Genomic DNA, 22,206 nt, shown 5'->3' on the forward strand with positions numbered 1-22,206 from the left:
GCCTGCATTTCTTTTTAAAAGCGAATGAAAATAATTGAAATTTTTTTCTCTTTATTTTTTTTTTGTTTTAAACACAGCTGTTTGCAGGATGCATAGCAATGAAGTAATGTATCTATTTGTGTCTATGTAAGATTAATAACTGCAATATGATTAAGGCGAAGCAAAGTAAAATTTGTTTTAGCACCATTCATACAGTAGGTTAGATGTAAGCCTGCAACTAACAGATTTGATTGCTCAACAATAGTAATTATTTTAGCCGTTGATGTAATGATTTCATAATTGGGGTGTAGCAAGCCATCGATCCAGATTAATGATCAACGATCCAATGTAATCGATGCGAAGTGGAAATACCAATCCATATTGGATATAAATATATAATTTTTTTGATGCAACTTTATTTTGAAATGGAAGTCGGGTTGGCAGGCAAACAGGGCATCTGGCTCAGCAGTCCACTAACTTATTGCAATATATGCTGCTCTGTTTCAACAATGTTATACTGAAAAAATGTGTATGCAGGATCAAATTCAACTGAGGTGGTTTTTGGGAGATGCAGTGACTTAAACTAAGGGTGCCCCAATCAGGATTTTTGGGGCCAATTACCGATCACCAATCAGTGGAAGCAGTATGGCTGATACTGATCACTGATCAGAAGGATGCTTTTTCACGTTATTGTCATCTATAGTTTTTAGTTATTAGTGGCATATTAAAATCCTCATTAAATGTTGAGGAAATAAATAATTATACTTACTTTATATTGATTCAACAAAATAGTTTCAAAACAAAATTAAAAATTTAGAAAAGTAAATAGGACTGAGAATTTAGGGATAAACTATAATATATAATAAGTGTATCAATCTCAGTTGTCTCAGTCTTTGTACTGAGGTTCTTGTGCCCTTAAGCCACTACTCCACAACCTGGTCACTGCTTGTACCTGGTTACTTAAGAATGAAAAAAATTACACAGATGCAAAGTGTCTGTAACTCAAAACTCAATACTTTCACCTACAAACTGTACTCATCTAGAGTACTTCAGTACATTTATTTAGTGTAAACGAATTGTGACTGCGGTTCACAGTTTAACACTTCATGTTCCTCTGAACAATTCTGCTGTGTTTAGCTCTGCTGTAAGCCATTAGCTCTCAGGCTGCAGGGCTCGAAACAAACAACGTCACATTGTCCCCTCACTCAGGAAGACAGAAAATGTAAACAGACATTCCCAAATGATAAACTGAACTAACTGCTAGTTCACTGGCTGGATTCTCAGCGCGAGACCTAACGTTACGAGAATTGTTCCGCAGTATTGGTCCATCTATCCCCTCAGTCACAAACAGCTGGCTGGCAGGACCTCACAAAAATTCTGCACTGGTGCTAGGCTGCTAGTGAGCTCTTAGCAGCCAGTGAGCAGCACAGTCCTGTAGTGTGTTTATCTATGCACCGCTAAAATGCCAAAGCCAAACTGTCTCGTGTGTTTATCTGATCTGCTCTTCGGATCGGGCTCCATAGAGATAACCAGTCTTTTTACAACACATATCAGCTGATAATGATCAGTGTATGATCAATCGGAGCACCCTTAATTTAAACAAGTGGTGAGTAAGTAAAAGTATAAATAATACATGTAATTTGTTAAGCTATGAGTAGTTATTATTGAGCTGAATGTTCTTGTTAAATGTTCTTGTTGTTAAGTCATGTTTTATGTTAGTGGAGTCAATTTAAAACCCATTTTACTGCACTTAACCACTTTTTTATGTTGGCAGCTTCATTTCTGTAACTTATTGTGTTAAATAGTGTGATATTGTCTAATATCGATCGCAGGCCCCTGAATTGATTCCAATCACAATTGTAAATACAGTATTGTTGTCCAAAGAATCAATGTGATATCATATCATGATGAAACTTGTGATCTTCACTCTCACTTTTTAATAGGCCAACGGCAACATTGTTGTATATATATATATATATATGTATATATATATAGAAATTGCCAATCTTCCTGCTGATAGTCTGCTTATGTAGATCATATGGAGGCATGGGTATTTAATTGAGACTCTCTCATAACCAGTTAAAAACTCCTTGTAGCACACAAACATGAATGAGAATTGGCAACTTGATTGATTTGACTGGGATGCCTATAATCACAGCCACCAATCTGATTACACTGATCACCAATAAGGTGAACATGTCATGACAACAAAAAGGACAATGTCCGTTTGCTAATTGTTTCTGTGCTCCCATCCCAAAAGACCAAACTCCATATGAAAATGTCCCAAACAGGATACGAGGCTCCCTGCAGGAGGAGTGACCTCTACATCAGCATAGAGCAACTTCTTGCCATCTCTCTTCAGTCTAATCCTGCCCACATGGTGCCCCCTGTGGTGAACACCACACCTCGCTCTCTAAACACACACACGCAAAATCAGCTTTATTCTCTCCCTCAGTCAGCCACCCACACTCAGTCACAAGGGACCAGTGCGTGGTTGCACCAGTGTATGTGCCATTTTCTGGTGTGACATTTCTCTATGTATGTGCCAGTGCTGTATACAGTGTGTACGTGTGTGCACGCAGGTACGTGTGTCCACGCATATGAATGTGAAGAGGAGCTAATGCATTAGACTTGCTTTAGGATTTCTCAGTGCTTGTTGTGGAGGCGGGTTGGAAATCCCTTAGTTTAGCAACAATGTGGTCCGGCCAGGCAAAGGCTTGCAGGGAGAGACACAGTGCTCACATTCATCTTCCTCAACCACAGCCAGCTGCCAACAACTGGAGGAAAAAGTGCAAGTCAGGAGGGTTTATGAGTATTTCTTTCTCCTTCTTTCCACATGTTGTCACTTATGAGACCATGTATCAGCCCGGTCTTTTATTATTTCTTCACCCTTCCATCACAATCAGTATCTCAGACAGCACTGATTAGACTGATCAAAGCTGTGAAATGATGTATCTCAACGCTGTACAGGCATTTCTACAACTGACTGGCCCAGTGGAGACAGGGCAGTTAAAGCTTAAAAGGGAAATAAGTCCTTATTCCTTTGCTGTCAGTTATTACCCTTTTTCTGCTGCCTTCAGGACCATCAACAATGGTTGTCCAGGTGGTCTGAGGCCAGCAAAGAGACAGGAGGGTAGAGCCTGACTGATAATAAATTACTGAGGTCCATACAAAACCGATATTTGAGAGCTACAAAAACTCCACATGACGTAAATAGACATTTTTGATAAGGAACCCATAAATGTGTTGTTTTAAGGCCTGCAAATCGACACAGGTGTTTTCAGATATAGTGGCTGATCAAACCTCAACTCAGGTTGAAGGTAGGTGCAGCTGTGCAGGGAGTCAGATACCAGACACCACATACCATTTATCAATAACAATGATTAAAGCGTAACTTGACCTGTCCTTACGAGAGTGTGGGAGATGTCAGTCACACAGTCTGACACAGACCTCTTGGCCATGGGGTTGCAAAGTATTTCTTTTTATTTTAAAGTTTCTGAGCAATGGAAGATAGGGCATCTTTATCTTCTATAATGTGACATATTTCCGAGGGAAACAGAATACTGGATATGGACAAGGTACAGTTATTTTTAAAAATACTTTTAATACGATGAATTCATTTTTTTAGACAACCAGTGATACACAACAGAGGGGAAAAAATATAGCTACATATTTATCCATAAATACATATTCATACACATATATGTATGGACATGCATATCTGCTGCATACATGTTACATGCATTCAATCATGTATACAGACATGATTGAATGCAAATTAAGAACCCTGTTAGTTAACTCAAGGTTACAACAATGAATAAAAATGTGATTATCTATATATATATATATATATATATATATATATATATATATTTCAAACATCTGCCTTTTTTGTAATCTAATTGTGAGTTATATCATAAATAATCAAATGGACTCATATGTCACCCACTTGACCCAAAGACTTTTGTACTCTTCATTTCTAACTCAAGTTTTTCTCTCCATTTCTGATATTTCCTGTATCATTATTTTCCATCTTTAAACTGATGGACTTGAAGGTTTTAGGGAACACCTAGTTATTTGCTCCATGGCCGCAATTCTGAGTATTCTATAAAGGTTTGGGGCTGTTTCTTGCATAAACTCTGGAGGTGAGGGGGATTTAATAACAATGCTTTGGTGCAAAACAGAATTGTAGAGGACTTGGCTTCCACCCACAGCTTTCAACTTGTTTGTTGGATCAGGAGGAGGTAGATGAGAGCAAAATGAATAAAGTACACTTCAACTAGGCTTTTTCTGAAGACTTAAACAACAATTAAACCAACTCAGATGTGAACACACACGCACACACACACCACACACCAGACTCCTACTAACATATTGCTATTGTTTTGCTTTGTATCCACAGATTCAAAATAGATTATGGCTGGGATCATTTTAAACTCAAGTTGAAACCTTATTTTTTCAGATGGATTAATCATGAATAACCAAATGCTTAATAGATTGAATGCCATCTTTTCTTAATGTCGTTTACAGCTGCAGCTGCCTCGGCCAACCCAACCTCCTCCTTATGTGCAGTCACATTTTACATGTTGGGACAGTGGTCACCAAAGCTCACTGATTGTGTCAGTGGTGGAGACACAAACAAACAGCAGACACAGTAGTTTATCAGTGCTTGATGACAGCTGTGTCACTGTCACTGTCCTGAATCAGGATCTGAGAAAACAAGAAGCAACAAAAAGAAAGCTCTGGGGAAAAAAGGGGAAATAATATTCAGTGCATCATGAAATTATATATTCCCAGGGGTCCAATATGATGATAGAAAAAAGTATACTATATGGTGAGTTGGCAGTTCCTGTCAAAAGCAGACTAGACAAGATAATCTTTGTTTGTTCAAGCACCAGTAACTATAGCAAACAGTCTCCAAAGAAATATGATCGGAAAAACAGACAGACAGTAGCAACGGTTCCCTCTATTTTCTGTGTCTACTTATCTTGGATCCTATTCCAGCATGCATTGGGGCAGAGTCGGGGTACACACCAGACATCCTCTTACAGGACTTGGGTGCTTTAACAAACACATCAGCTGTGTGTAAATTAAAAGCTGAATCACTGGATGCACCCCGTGATGGTGGGTCTGTTTACAGGATCTTAAAGCAAGATTGAACCTGCACTTCCTCCCCAACAGAAGCCATATATTTCATGGTGTATGAGCAAAATGCTGCCAATTCATGGTATGAAGCATTTCATTTAGTTGTGGACAAAGCACTGAAGCCGCATTTACATTAGCTGTTTGGTATCAGTTGCTCAGTCGTCAGGTGCTCGACTACAAGCTGACTGGTAGCATCCTATCATTCTCATACAGGTGAATATATACAGGTATATTCTGCTGATTCTTCTTAATATAGTTTGCTGCTGCAGCTCCCTTGACCAACCCAGCCTCATCTTTATGTGCTCAGCAAAATATCCTCACACCTGAATGACTGAATAAGCTGATTGCCAGTGACTCCCAATACAACATATATGACTGTTCCCAAAACAGCATGCGTACCAGCGACAAGTGTACGGGACCTTCATCATATGCTCACAGTTTGGTAAGGTTTTGGCAACGAACCACTTGGTTAGGTTCAGGAAAACGTCTTGGTTTTGGTTCAGATGTCACTTATGTAACCTCAGTTACGAATGTACCTATGTTACGTTTGTCACTTAGGTAACATTATGTACGTGATGTTATTTCACTACCTTTGTAAATAAAAAACCTCACTCTTTTGGTTTCATACTGGACACCAACAGTGGTCTCCAGTGTAAAAGTCCTGTGTTATATCCAACATGACCTCCTCCTGAAGTGGACGTTGTTGAACTTGATATCAATACACCTGACTTCATCCTTTGATGCTGTAACAATTACTACGGCCATGAGTTCAAACAAGAAAGGTACATTTGGGTTGTAAGCTGCTTTCACATTAAACAGTCTGGTGCTAAGCTAAAGCTATCATTTCTGCCTTTGTATTATTTGTTGTATTCAACCTGTAATTAACAATATAGGCTTCTATACATCCTGCAGAGGCTTTTCATTGGTCTAGCTAACATGGAGTATTTACAAGTGACTGCTGACCAGTTGAACACGCTGCATGAAGGTTCCATTAGAAAACTTGCCAGTCCCAGACAGTGAGGGCTGTATTGGGTATACCAGTAAACAAAAATAAGCAAAAGGAAGCTGTGATTCTAGACCAAATTTGCAAGAGCTTTTGAAATGGGCCAGTCTTGTTGGTGTTTTAAGGTGTATACGCAAACTTTGACAGATTCAGTCGCTAAATTGGAATAATGCATTTGTCATGCACATTCATGTGGGGATTTCATATCACCCCAACATGTTCCAATTCCACACAGCAAGGCCCCATCCAGCTAACTGTTCTGCAGTGCGAACAACTGAGCCTTATCTCCGTGTCTCATGCAGAGGGCTTTTAGTCTGTGACACTGTGTTGTTGTTTGGTTATTTTCCAAGCTTTATTAAATATTTCACACTTTAAAATGACTGCAAAGCTGAAAGTGAGAGTGCATGATGTGCAACCAAGGACACAACCCAGATGATCCTGTGGCATTGCGGGTAAGTTGTATCCACCTTCACCTTCACTTTGCCGGTCATTTCTGGCACCTTCTCAAAGCCCCCACAATCGTGTCTCTTTTGTTCAGATTGAGTCATGTGCTTTCTCATCTCCTCACATCTCTCTGATCCATCTTTTAATCACTCACTGCCTCCCCTGCTGTCAACTGAGGGCTAACAAATGAATCTTTTCCTGCTCCGTGCCACACCACATGTCATGACACACCACATACACACACATACACAAGCAAGTGCACATTGGAGGTCTACCAAAATGGATTTTCATGGGCAATATTTCAGGACTGAAGCCACCAGCAGCCAATATTTTGTCCCAAAACCTTTAACTTTGACCATCTGAATGTCAGAGTCCAAAAATAGCCCTGGAATCACCAGTCTTCTCAACTTAAAGGTTAAAGATTTCTCACACAGCACAGGAGCTGTGCTCAAACTGTGAGCTGTGAACATTAAATATGGACTGCAGCTAATTAACTGTAATATTCATATCACGGCATGATTACTATTTGTAAACACATTTTTCTTGCAGATATTTTGTGATGAAATTAATTTTCTAGGATATTTGCTGTTACATCCCCCAAACGTCCTGCTATTTAGTGCCACTGGACTCTTAACTGAAACTGAAGTGATATTGATAAAAAAACACTTACAAAACATGTGATGCATCCTTTCATCCTTGAAATTTGACCAAAGGTCGCATTAGAATCAATACAGGTTCAGCTCTTCCTATTGATGACCCTATCGACAAAGTAACAGATAATCAAGCCGTAGCATATCAGTCATAGCAGAGGTCGACGACACTAACTGGGCAAAATCCAGTATTGTATTCATAGAAGCATATTGTTGATGCTCCCATCATTCTGAGAGTCAATATATTAATTTAACCATTCACCCAAAGTACACACAAGGGTACCCCTGCCTTTATGTGGGTGGAATTTATTAATGAAGAAGATTGTACATTGTCAGTTAATGAATTCTTCAACAATTACCTTTTTAACAGGGAATAATTTGTTATTGTTTATTCAATGCTATACGGTAGCATTAATGAAAGAACAGAAAATGAGAAAGAGGTTATAGGCTGTACCAGTTGAGAAATAATTTGAAAAAATGTGGTTATAATGCAGGAACATTTCTAATTGTGAAATTAAAGTGAACTTAACTATTTCAGTGCAGTAATGTCATTTTAGACAAACGTTTAATAACTGTAAAATGTCTGTTACTACGTATCTTGTCACAAGTGTTTGACAACATTTGAGGGACCATTACAAACAAATGTGTGTATATCTATGGCAATTAAACTATGGTTAATGTAATGTTAAGGATATACAACCAATGGACTTAATTGGAGGTATTTGATGCACTCCTTCCTGGAAGAAGGTCAGATTTACTTGACACCCATCAACCAGCTCGACTTGTTAACCTGTAACCTCCCACCTCACTATATAAGGGCCAATACATTCTCGCTCCTACTAGTCAAATAAAGCAGCTTGCTCAGTGGTCTTGAGCCTAGAGTCCAGTGTTTGACCCATCAAGCCACCCTGACCAACCCCAGACTTAGACTTTTCTCACTCTTTATACTATTGCACCAGAGGGGTGCTTCAAGAAGTGACACTAGAGGGGTAACCGCCACTGACCAGGCTGCTGTATTTGATGCAATGGGAGTGAGAACGAGCTGAAAGGGCACACAACAGGATGTTAATTGTGGTGTGGATGTATAACTATGCATACTGGGCTTAGAAAATTGCATCTTCTTCCTTTCTAATTTGTATTTCCCTTAACATTTATGCATTGGTACACAGGACACATAAGGGGAGGCTGAGCACAAGGCTAAGCTCCGACACTGCCTACTTGGATCCATCTCCTTGTCTAGCCCCCATGGGCAGGACAAGAGCAGAGCTCGAGTGCTGACAGCAGGTCTCACCCCTCCGTCTGCCACTGGGCAGGACCTTCAGTCCCTCTGCACAGAGGGAGTGAAGCTGGGAGACAGACTGTAATCTATGAACTCCTCTGTTACTGAAAGTATTGAGACCAAACAGGTCCAGTTGCGCATTGCCTGACCCAAGAGACAACAATCTATCCTCATCAAGCCCACTCCACCTCAGACAACTCCCCCTCTCATCTGTTGTCAGCCTCTTCACTCTCCTTTATTCTCCTCTCCCACCCTCTGCCATCTCTGTATCTATTGTCTTTCCTTCATTCATCACTCACGACTGTCATTCCTATATTCCCCTCTTCACCGCACAGCGGGCCCTAACTGCCCATCGTATTTCCACCCAAAATCCATTACGTCTCCCCATTCTCGTTTTATCTTCATCCACCAATTCAATCCATCCAATCCAGTCACCCATCCAGCCAAATATGCGCAGACTGCTTGCCTTTTCCATTTGAGCTCATCACAGGGTTCCATTGCCACTTGTTCGCTCTGAACCTGGGATTATCATCTAAGGGACGCTTCGCCTGTGTAGGTTGAAGCACACAGAGAGAGAAGAAAAGCTATAATGCGTCCTTATCTTCCTATCTCTAGACAAGCCAACAGTGGATGGTATATTTCTTTTTTATTTTTCACACCTTGAGGCACAAACAGCCCACACCCCGCTGTTGAACACCATAAGCGGGATTACATAAGTGTGATAACTAGCAGAGAGGAGGCTGGGGCGGCTAGGGGATATTAGCCGCTCTGGAGACTGGAGGAGGATAAGGCAGGAGATACCCACCGCAACATCTTCTCTGCTTGGTTGGCTTCCCACGACTGGCTCAGTATCAGCCCACTATCAGTCTGGGGAGGGAAAGATGGGAGGCAGCGACGGTGCCTCAGAAGACGAGGAGGAGGAGGACCGAGAGAATAAGACCACTAGCTGATACGGGGAAGCGACTGAGAGTAGCAGAGGAAGGAGGGAGAGATAGATGGTGGAAAGGTTAGGGGGAGAAAGTAGAGCTGAGAAATGTTCCATCCCTCTGGCCATAGTCCTGACGAAGCCAGGATAGAGATGTCAGGCCACATCCTGTCTGCCAAGGCAAGGGAAGGGGAGCCGGGATCAAGCAGCAGACAATTAGACTTCAAGCCACAGGCCCTTATCCAATCACATTTCTGCCTCTCTCCTTCTGTCTTCCTCTTTTGTCTCTCTTTACATCACCCCACCAGCCCCCACCCCTCACCCGTGTTCTGAGCATCCCCTGAGCTATCCAATATCAGCACTTGATTCTCTTCTGTTTCCACAAGCTTCCCGGAGGCCGATCAAGTGTCCCTCCCTGGACCGCAGAGGGACAGAATATGGTGCCGACCTCACAAGGTCACAGAGCTCTCTTCCATCAGATGAAACCCTAAACCTTCCATTTGCTTCTTTCTGTCCCTCATTCTCTCTTCTACTTCAGCCAAAGCACTCCACTTGCTTTTGAGCCAATGTCACACAATTATCCTCACTTTTCACAAATCACACACATTTTCACTGCTTGATTGCTACTGAAGACACCATTTATCTGTCATTTTGCTGAGAGCATGCTAAACTCCAAAGGGTGACCTTTCGAGGTCAGACTAAAGAAAAATAATCTGTTTGTCCCAAAGTTTCTTCAAAACAAGGATTTTTCTCTTTTGTTTTACAGAGAACAAAACAAGATATTATTGTTAATCTGAGCACTTAAGTGCTTTAAGAAACTATGCAGCGGATGTATGAACAATGATTTGAAAGTAATTTTTTACAAGGCAACTTTTATAGAATTAAATAGTAAAAGCTTTCCTACTCACCATTCATCTCAGCATCTTTTCCACTCTCTTTCACACCAGGTAAACAGTTTTCCAGGTAAACTCCATTGTGATAACAGCTATCCCCCTCACTGAGCTGTGGAGGTGGCTCCCAGCACAAACATGGAGTCTGCATGATGCCACAGGGCCTGTTAGATGTGCTAGAGGCCAGACAGTCTTCCAGCCATTGGCACAGCATCTGACAGGCTGCCATGCTGGGGTTGCGCTTTCCCACCACCAGGTACTCTGTTTTGAAATCCCCGTCGCCATCAGTGATGGGCATGCCTGCCCGAGGAGGTCCCTTCCTCATTTGGAGGAACTGCTTTCCGGCCTCCAGAAAGGCCACTGGGGCTGAGGTATCACACAGCCTGACCACCTCGTTAAAGCTCTCCATGCCCAGGTAGGTACGTGTGGTCTCCAGGAAAGAGTCATACTGGAAGGTGCGGAGTTGTGACGGCATGCACTTCTCAGTAGGTTTGGTGACCTTGATGAAGATGGTGTAGCGCCGAGGGTCAGGGTTCTGTAGGGTCCAGGAACAAGGTGTGGAGGGGAATACTGATGATGACAGGAAGAAGCCAAAGAAGCGGCTCTGGACTAAGGTGGAGCAGGAGTCAGACTCTGGGCCTGAGGGGGCTGCGTGGCACCATTCCCCCATCAGCAACAAAGGAGTAAAATAAAAGAATAACACTGAGAGAGGCCATCTTGCTTGGCCACAAATCCAAAAAACAACGCTTGTCATGGTTTGCAGATGAAGAGAAGGAGAAGGTATTGATGGCTGGTTATCTTGCTTCGGAGGATTCAACTTCCAGCTGTGTACGGCAAAGGTGGAAGAAAAGGAGGTGGAGGGGGGAGAGGAAAAGGATGTAGTGGTGGAAGAGGAGGAGGGAGAGGAAGGTTGCTCTCAAAGATCTAGCGATCTGCCCATGACTGCATCCGTTGACCCCGAGATTCACAAGAACCTGTGAAATGGAAGAGACAAGATATGAATTAGATTTGTATCTGATCACACTGAATGGGATTACACTGATTCTATTTATCTCTGCAATGAAAAATCTCTATCAGCTGTTACTGTTTGCGCTGTACACTGAGAGCAACTGCAGCTCTGAAGAACAACAAGTTGAACAGAAGCAGACGGAGGGGGGAGGGGGGGCAGTGATTTAGAAAAGTTTTTCTTCATTACACAAGTTCAGATTGGTCTCTTCCAGAGAGACAACTGTTTCCCTCACGTCTGGTCCCATATTTCATCTGCCAGCTCATTAATTTGTCCAATTATAAGACTATTAATTACAGAAACACCTGCAGTCATTCATTACTCCACTTTATCAGGAATGAGCCATAGGCAGCAATGCCTTAATCAATAGTCCTCTTTGTTTTTGCCAAAATATTAGCTGACTTTTGCTTTTAAATACATATTCAAAAGATGATAGCAGCAACCTTTTAAATTTTCTTCTATTACATATCTATTTTACATTGTATACAGAGCAGCTTCCCATTGAGTAGCTTTGCTGTTTTAAGGTCTTATAATCAGTGTTTCTTTATGAAAGCTCTGATGTTGAAAATTGTTTTAGGAACCAATATCATTCAAATACACACTCCTGGTTTGTTCTTGCGGTGACAATTGCATAGCTTCAGCTGAGTGTGATGATTGATTTAAAATGAGGGTTTTTAGTGAAATTGTCTTCCATTGTTAAAGTTATTGTATGTAAAACAAAAGGTGTTCAGTTTGCAGCACTGAGTGATATTTTCAAGTATGTCTGTCAGCAGAGTGCTGAATGAAAAATAACAGAACATAATGAGAAGCAGACTGTAATGTAACATTCAATTGTACACCATGACACTGAAATATCATATATTTAATTCATTCAAAGCTACATAAATTAGTATACTTTTATATTGAAATGACTCAAAATTAAAGAGGTCACTAAACTGACACCAACTCTGCAGTTCTCCAGTTCTGTGGAGTATTTTATTATCCATTAGATTATTATTATATTTTGTTTGTTTCATAGTCACACCTTTACTGTTTTGGTTCATCATCTCATTTCGAGCTGTGACAGGCTGCTGTTTTCAGCAAAAAAGCTGAAGATGTATAAACCGGCTTTAAACTACCTGCCCAGCAGACAAAGTCAGCGATTACCTGGCAGAGATTATGGTGCATTCAGCAGCTAGATATTGCTCTCGATCAGTTCATGAAGGTCAGGGATGCATTAATCCAGAACATCTGATTAATATCCGTACTAATACACATCAGACTAAGTGAATGCATTTGCTGTCACATAATGGATTCACATTTATTCAAGTTTTAAAGCCTGGCCTCATCTTAACTTACCCACTTAGCCTAATTACATTATGATTCAATAACTTCTGCACAGAAAAGAGACGACTGGTATCAGAATAATATTCAGTACTGGCAGAGACCCTGAGTTGAGTTATTGAAAACGTTAACAGGTGACTAAAAGTGGAGACCAAAATAGAGCTGGATACTGGATTATATTGGACTGAAACTGGCTGGCACAAAAACAACTCCAAATAAATGTTAATGTTGCTTTGTGTCTGCTGGATATGTAAACAGGTAACTTGCAAACACGTTCTGTTGATCAACTTAAGAGCATGATGATATGTCATTGTTGTGTCTATAGCTTGTTATGCTGCCCCAAGTGGCAAAAAAAAATTTAATGAATTCTGAGGTTTCTACATTCTCAATACATTGCATAGCAGGAGTCTTGAAATAGTACTAATCGAAATAATCATGCTTTTATAATTTAAAGATGAAGCTGATAAGAGGCAAAGAGGGTTTATAGTGGTGGCAAAGCATCAGCCCTGACAACCCAATACATCACACAAGGTAGCCAGCATACAGTCATAATGCATGCAATAGTGAGGGGACCAACTTTGACCAAAAAACAGGTTATTTAATATTACACCGATCAGCCACAACATTAAAACCACTGACAGGTGAAGTGATAAACAGTCATTCCTTTGGCCCTGGCATCCATGTAGATGCTACTTGACATGCACAACCCATCCAAACACCACTGTAGACCAAGTAAGTAACCTCATGGCAATGGCACTTCCCAATGGATAATGCACCCTGCCACACCACAAAACTGCTTCCTGGATATACGACCTGAATTCTTAAACTGTACGGCCATAGAGTCCAGGGGGCTTGCAGTCTGCCATCCATTTCTTGAAGAACTTGAGCTTCTTGTTTCATTGTCTTTAATCAAGTTCTCCTGAAGAACTCCTAAAATTTGTTGTTCCACCTTGCCACAAATTCAACAGACAACAAGGTAAATGTGTCAGTATTAACTTTGACAATCGACACCAATGGATCCATGACCAGTTCCTCAATATAGATTTCAGATGGAGAGAAACCTGACAGCTGCAGCAGGCAGTTTAGCCAAGAACAAACACCAGCATAGTGAAGCCACCCACTGATCAATCATAATGATCTGCAGGCCTGACAGAAAGAGTGTATGAGTGCATGAGTGTATTTGTGTGGGGAGGTGTGGGGGTGGGATGGAGTTAAAGATAAGTCGTCAGAACCAATAAAACACAATCTAAAAAAATTCCTCTAAAGCAGGCCTTTAAGGGAAAGAGCACTGTATCATCTCTGTAGAATGAAGCTTCCTCTTCAAAACAAACTTAATTAAGAAAACTTTAATCAAACTGTGCATCTGGCCTTGTCAACAAGACAGTTTTTTCTTTAATGTTAACAAGTTCATTCAGGAAGCCACTTCACACGTCTCAGATCATGACAGTACATAAATAGATAAAAATAGAATAGAAAATGTAAGCTATATGCTTTTTGGTCTTTATTCTATTTCTTTACATTGGAAGGTACACCTATTTAACAATGAATTATATAATAAGATATTAAATCCAGCAGTATCTGTATGATGGCAGGTGTACGTATGACAGTTTCACCTTAGATTAGTGGAACCCAAAGACCTGACACCACACAAAAAAGGACCATTTTCACTGACACACAGGGATGTTTTAATTCTAACAGTCAAAGAGAGGCTTATAATAAATCACTGTGATAACACAATGTAGACTTTGATTGGAGTTGCACCACACTCAAAATCCTACAAAAACAAAACATTTTGGCTGTTCCTTGTCATTATAAAAAAATGTCTCACTGATGACACACCACAGTTTTTAAACATTTGCTCGACAGTTTTTTTTTATCCAGGTTAAGAATCAAAATGAACCAAAATGTAGCTTTTTCCTGCTTCTTAAATGTGAACATTTTCTGGTTTATTTACTCCTCTATAATTGTAAACTGAATATCTTTGGTTCATGGACAAAACAAGACATTTGAGGATGTCATCTTTGGGCAAAACTGATTGACACTTTCTCACCATTTTCTGACACTTTATGACCAAACATTAAAGTCCTGACTAAATTGTAAGCAACTCTTTAAATAATTCAAAGTCCCAAAATTCTGTTTAAACCAGAAATACTTTGAATTAAGCAAGACTGCAACTTGTGTCTGGGGGCTTTAGTGTCTGCCTCTGATAGTAGCCAACCTTCCCTCCAGAGCCCAGCCAACTCTGCAGTCTTCTCCAGGGGAAGCCAGTGAAAATGTTTCTTTACAACAATGTAACACCCCCTTTGTCAGGCTGAAATAACCCCTGTTCAATTCAGGGGTGTCAATGCTCAAAACCCTAAGCTATGGCAAATCCCCTGTATCTAATATCACTTACCACCATAAGGCTTTTCTGTTGTTACAGTGACTCATCGTGTCTCATTTTTATCTCATCCTGCCTCATGTGTCATTCTGCCTCGTCCTATTTCACCCTGTCTCGGCCTGGCAGCTCTCTGACTTCAGCCCTTACCAAAAGGCGTCCAGGGAAAACTAGCTTGGCCTCTTTCACCAGACAAGCCTGACAGTAATGAAATGAATAGAGCTTTAACAGAGGATAAAGAGCTGCTCTTTATTGACAGCTCCGCCTCATTTATCTCCACACCTCCCCTAAACCCCTACCTTCCCCTCCTCCTCCTAACCTGCCGCAAGGGAGTCTGATCACCCAACATGCAGCGCTCTATTGGAGTTTCCTGCTCATGTCAAGCCTCCCCTCATTGCTAACACCGAGCACAGTCCCCCTACCTCTCTACCTCCAACCCTGAAACACACAGACATTCAGGCACCCCCACTGTCCTCTATCGATCTCCCGTGTTTGAGAAGTTAACAGATGGAGAGCAGCTATTAAGACACTTTCATCTACTCTGCCGCAGAGGAGAATAGGACACGGCAGTGAAAGAAGAGATTTGAGCCAGAGCTGCAGTGGCAGCCTGCTGCAAGAAATCTGACCCAAAGATTTAACTTGATGATCCCTGTCAATTAATCAATGCAACTCTCTAAAACTTTTTCTGTTACGTGTTGTAATATGGTTTTTGAAAGGCTATCAGACACAGAATAACACCAGGCACTGGTGTTTCTGGGCTTTTTTTTTAATCAAAGAATTTAGCATGGGTGGCACTGAGCATGACTACTAGAGGGCAATACAATAAAGAAAAATGAGCTAAATCAGTGTAAAATGTTTGCGTACAGTATGTGCCAAATCATTCTGACTTGCAAAAAACTACTTTTAAGAAGGTGAGAAATTAGTACAGCAGTGGCCAAAGTATCCTTAATTTTAGTCCTATTGGAATTGGTTGCAATCCAAAAACGTTAGATCCTGCACTTCCCATAATGCAACTTGACAGCAACTTTCTTTGGATTCTCCCTGACTGGTAGATACCCTTGTTTTTACATTCCACATGGAGGTTCAATATGTTCTCGCTCCCAACTCGTCGAATACTGCAGCTTGTTCAGTGGCCTTTAGCTTTAAACTATGATTCTGTACCCGCCCCTTTAGCATCATTTTTGGACATGAAGGGCTCCACAGTCAAATTAGCAATAATATCTAATATACAACATCCAGTTACTTTCAAAATAAAGCTTGCTGACAAACAATTCACAAAGTATGACAGGCTATGACTTTTAGACTGTTATTAACATTATAAAACTGTCGCGGTTTGGTAAGGTTTAGACACAAAAACCAATTGGTTAGGCTAAGGAAAAGATCATACTTTGGGTTAAAATAACATTGTAAATGTGACAATACTTGATATTTTTAAGGAGACCATGGGACATCTCCAGCATCTCCAGTGTTTGTGGCAACAAAAACAGGTAAAAAGCCAAGACATGATGTACTCCTAACCCCAACCAAATGCTTTTGAGCACAGCGCAGTGACACGAGGAGCTGCCATTTTTTTGTGAATGTGCTTTGTTTTTTTACCAAATGATTTTGTTTTGTAAAACATGCGCAATTCCAAAAGTGGAATCAAAAGATATCCACACAACAGCAGCTGCATATATATTCTATATACCAAGCTGCCTAAACACATTCATATTCAGAGTGAGCAAGTTCTTCACCGGATGGAAACTTTAGTATTCTGTTGCTGTGGAATTATTCATTCCTTTCAGCCTGTGGCTGGAACAGCAAGCAATTAAAAGAACAAAGGTGTTGCATTAGCCAGCAGCCTAGAAGCATGAATCCATGTAAACAAGCCCAACGGGCTGGCTTTGCGAGCGAAGTCAGAACAATGGCCCAATCACAGAGAAGCAACAGTCCCTCAGACAGAGATGTAGAGGAAGAGAGAGATAGAGACAGAGACAAAGAGAGCACTGATGAGAAAATGATAGAGTCGCATGGAGCATCACTTCTCACATCAGCAGCACAGGGATTACAGGCTGATTAGCAGAGTAACATGGGGACCTGCTGCCACACTCCGTCGTCTAAACTACAAGGCAAAACGCCACAGGGTTTCGAAACGCAGACGGATTCCCTCTCCTCTGAAGTACAAATTGTGTAAAATTGCTCCTCTGCGTCATCAAATTATTTCACATGCAAAATAATTTGGCAGGGACATCACTTAAAGCAGTTTGTGGTGTTGGACATTGATCATGGAGGCTATTCAGTCCATGTATACACATCACGGGTGAGCAAACAAACACAGAAGGAGAAATGGGAAAAGGAAGAATGATGAAAAATCAATCTATTCCGTAAGTATAGTCTGAGGTATCAGGGGGACATAACCTTTTTGTTTAAAATCAGATGTGTTCCCGGAAGTCTAGTCTACATGACCAATGTAATTAACTGCTCTACAAGACATACTAACGATAGGAACCTCAGAACGAAGCAGAAGATACATAACTGAAAACAACCACTGTGTTAGCTGATAACAACATACAATGTATGTATGCAATAGAACCTTTTAATATACCCTTTTAATTTATTTAAGTGCAAATGATCTAATGAATTTTAGGTGTTTTGTTGCAAGAGGATCTTAGTAATTTTGTTTCTTTTGCTTTCTCGTATAACTGTATTAAAGAACATCGTCATTGATTTTTGAAGGTCACCTCCTATTTGTTGTCACACTCTTAATGCAGAGACAGAGACTGAGCTAATGGACATCTACAGACATTCAGCTGCAGTAGTGAACTGAATGTTGCGGACAATTCAGCTGTAGTTAATAGAAACAGCTGCTGCTCCGTCACTTTTAACCTTTTGTTGAATTATCCAGTTTGGTAGCCTTGACAAATACAAATAAAACATTCAGGTAATCATTCATCCCAATGATTATTGTAGTGCCTAATTCACTACCTCACTCTTAATCTTAATACTGATTGTGTGCCCTTCGATGTACAAATTAGTAGTCTAGTTTGTGGTAAAGAGCTAAGATGTGCAGTAAAAATGTTCTTACATGTAGGACTTCTATGAAAAAGTCAATGCTGTCATCTTAAATCAACAGGACAGTTTTGACAAAAATTCACAAATGCATTTTTTGAAGATATTTTTTAGTATTCTGCTTCTATAAGATGATGACAGTGTGGGGGCATGCAGAAAACATCAGAGGGAGAAAGAAATATGGCAACAGGTAGATTCAAGGTTGTTGCAGTTTTGTAGTTTGTTTCCTAACCTCTAGGCCACCAGGACACCCTAACAAATGCATCCTCATATGGGTTATGCATTTCTGTTTTTTTAACTGTAAAGAATGTGTAATAATAATCTGACAACACTGGACTGTGGACTGGTATTGAGGGTCACAGTGTGTCCCTATAAAGATGGACAAGTTTATGCAGTTAAAATTTGAGATGAGTCAAAAGCATTCTTTTAATTGAACGGGTATAAAAGTAATGTTAAAAAAAAATAAATATTAATCATTATTTCAACTGATTAGAAGTGTACACAATACCTCTTTTGAGTAATGACTGTGCACTGTCTATAACAGGGTTCTTCAATGTGTTTCATCCCAAGGACCCCTCAGCTGATAGAGAGATAGAGCAGGGACTTCCAACAACCCATATTAATATAAATGCTATGGCATGCCTCACCCTCTGCAATTTATCCAGCGTTTTACAGGATAGAGGGTATATCAAAGTCTCTGATTGATACATTTCAAAATAATCCACTGTGGCTCACCAGAAAGTCTGTACATGTGGGATAATAACTGGCACATAACAGGCCAACAAGTTTCAATAATAGGTAGCTATCTCATTAGTTTACTGTTATGGAGAGGTGCTGCACAATGATTAATGGTACAGTTGGGTTAGCTTCCACACATGATTGCACAAGGAATCATGGTTGACTATAATCAATGTTGTACTTACTTAGGAATTAAACTTAGCCTATAAAATGTTGGATGTTAATAATGAATTTTTGACATATTTAAAGTTTTGAAAAATAAAAACTTTCAAAATATTATGAAAAGATAATTTGGCAGCTGCCCTGCAGGCACTCTGAGGACCCTCTCCGGGTCATGGACCCCTTGTTGAAGACCCAGGGTCTTTGTAAGGTTCCTTTTTTATAAATAGTATCTGTAGTCAGCTATTTGATTCACAACAAATACAATTGATTCTAATGTCACAAGTCAGAATAACTAAAGAAACATATTCTTGAATAAAACTGGGCTGTCTCCTGGGCTGGGCTGACATATTTTTGAAATCGGTGCTACATGACCAGAGAAAACTGTGAAAAAGGGCTGTGGTATTCTCCTTTCCTCGAAAGGACCGATAAACTCCCACTGATGTGTGAAGTACTGCGAGTTGGGCGGTGCCTGGTTTTGGCTCGGAGATCATTTTGAGACAGGAAACAGTAAGGCAGCCAGCTGGTAACAAACAACATCGTATTACAGTTTGATAGTTCAATAAAATATGCTTCTGAAAGGATTTTGATAGACATACACAATGAACAGGATTGTGGTTTATATTTGATCAGTACTGCCTTGTTTTACTTTTTGATCAGAGTTTTTTCAGCCTGTTTTCACAATACAGAAAAAATAATACTACTAATGATAATAATAATAATAATAATAATAATAATAATAATAATAATAATAATAATAATAATAATATGGTGGCCACTTCCAGTTCACGATTTTTCTCTATTGCAGCTAAAAAGCACACTTAAATAGGTTTTTGAATGCATTTTAGGCAGAAATAGGCAATGTAGTAACAGAGTCTTGTTTATAGTTTATCATCACTGCCTAGTTTAGACAGTTTGATCAGAGTTTGTTGGGACGCCCCTCACGCCGCCCAAGATAGAGAGCTCCTTCTCGATATCCGTCTATGCTACGCTTTGTATTCGTGGCTGCATGTTTTCAAAATGTGGAACAACAATCTGTAGTTGATACAACAGCCCCACTTTTTTCTTTTTTCTAAAAGTGGGGGTTAACATTGTTCATTTGCTTAGACTACCAAAATGCTACTGATACAAAGCTGGTTGAAAATCAGCAAAGTTCCTGTTTTAGTATAGTGTATCACAAATAGAACCCTATATGTTACTTTCAGTGAAGCAGACACGTGTCTCAAGTCAGTTGGTCCAATTCTCAAGTAAGTCCCAAACAAACAAAAAACATAAAATGCTCACAGACAAGTCATTTGAGTCATCATGTCTCAGGTCAAGTCAAGAGTCTTGAACTTCCAAGTCCAAGATGATTCGCAAGCAATTCATTTTCTGTCAAGTCAAGTTGCAAGCCATAAAAATAGAGACTTGAGTCAACTTGAGTCCACATCTCTACTTCCGAGATATGACGATGTGACAACTGACATATAAGTAGTGTAATTATCTATGATGTAGAGAAACCAGAGTTCAAGAGTAAGAAAGTCATTTATCCTTTAAAGGTTTGTCAGGTGGATAGGAGTGCATTACATCAATGAGAGGCCTTACTCTGAATCCAGTATAAATCCTGCATAGAAAATTCCTCTTGCATGACAATTGTCTTTAATCCACCCACGACTATCCATTTCCTTCTTCTTCCAAAATACATGTATGGAATCCTGAATTGACCTGAGCTTAGAGGCTAATGGAGAAACAAGCTGGAGGAAACACGGCAGGGTCTTTTCTCAACAAACTGCTGCTGCTTCTGTGCAGCTGCACCCTGATGGCTGCAACAACAAAACCTGCGATGTCTTGCAAGGCTCCAAAATTAAACAGATAATCATCTGTCTCTGCTGATGAATGTGTTTACCGCGCTAAATGTCAGAGCCTTTCTAATAAGCAGAGGGAAGACATCTCGCACACACACACACACACACACGCATACTTGTTCACCATTATTCGGATACACATTTCATTACAGCTCCCACAGAGCTCAATGGGAAGTCTTACAATGGAAGTGTGGAATGTTTAATTGATGAGAACTGACTTAGAATAAAGTAATAAACAGGAGTGGGTTGTAAAAAAAAAATCTTTTTATGTCAAGATTACTGTGTCACCATACATTGTGTGGGAGGAATTTACTTTCCAAAAATCTGCAATGCAAACTGTCTTGCATTGCATAAAGGGGGTAATAACCCACCTAAAACAACACTCAGAGATTTCCATCCTTCCAGTGATGGTTTACATGCTCTTTCAAAGGCCTCATTGACTTAACAGGAATACAGCTTTTGGAGGAAATTATAAACAATGCTAGGTATCATAGTGAAACATTTATTGCAAAAAAAGTTGACAAGTTTATTGTAGCCCATGATATAAAGGTGTTAGAATGAATAAATAAAATATAAAAACATTTAAACATACTAGGGCTCCTCGATATTTTCAATGTTGATTAATCAGCCATTCATTTTCATGACTTATGGATTAACTATAAATTGTCAAAAAATTATGAAAAATGCTCATAACAGTTTCCTTCTGTGACCTCTTCAAAATATGACTTTTGTGAAACCAACAGTCCAAAGACTCTTCATTTACAATCATAAAAGCAGCAAATGTTTGACATTTTGTTTGAAAAATTATGATTAATCGATTATCAAAATGGTTGGCAATTCATTTCCTTTTAATCTACCAAAACATTAATTGTTTCAGCTCTAAAACATATTCTCTGTCTTTGACCACTACTGGCACTATGGAGCATGTTTTTTTTGTTGTTTGTACACAAACAATCATGTAGGTTACACAATACACAATTCTACCTACTGCAGTGGGTGCTGAAGCAAATGTAAAGTAGATGCAGAGGATGCAGGGGAGGATTATGTCAGCTTGGGGCTCAGACACACCAAAACTAACATCAGAGAACTAGCAGCGACAATTGTTGTGTCGCCTCACTCGCGACTCACCAAAATAGTTGCACTCGAACACACCACAATAACTACAGCCGAGGGACAACTAGCTTTTATGTTATGTGTCTGGGTGAGAGACAATACATTTCCATAAAAAATAACAGCACGCACTACTCCAGTGGTTGGATGGTTGCGAAGTTACAAGCGAGAAGGCTGCCATGCCGGTGACCGCGGTTTGAGACTGCATTTCAACATTTGTAAGAGTGAAACCACTGGATATTTTTAAGAGACAAAAGGAGATGTTTGTGGAGACAAAAACAGTATA

General features: G+C 40.1%; 1 protein-coding gene across 1 annotated transcript in view; it reads right to left on the bottom strand.

Annotated features, from left to right (window-relative positions):
- adgrb1a (adhesion G protein-coupled receptor B1a) overlaps nucleotides 1-11,069 on the bottom strand; it is a 156,641-nt gene extending 145,572 nt beyond the window's left edge. Inside the window, exon 1 of the mRNA XM_073485293.1 lies at nucleotides 10,334-11,069. Coding sequence (XP_073341394.1) covers nucleotides 10,334-11,069 — 736 coding nt within the window. The remainder of the gene's footprint in view (nucleotides 1-10,333) is intronic.
- Between the last annotated feature and the right edge of the window lie 11,137 nt (nucleotides 11,070-22,206).

Source organism: Pagrus major, chromosome 17, assembly GCF_040436345.1.
Source record: "Pagrus major chromosome 17, Pma_NU_1.0".
Lineage (NCBI taxonomy): Eukaryota > Metazoa > Chordata > Actinopteri > Spariformes > Sparidae > Pagrus > Pagrus major.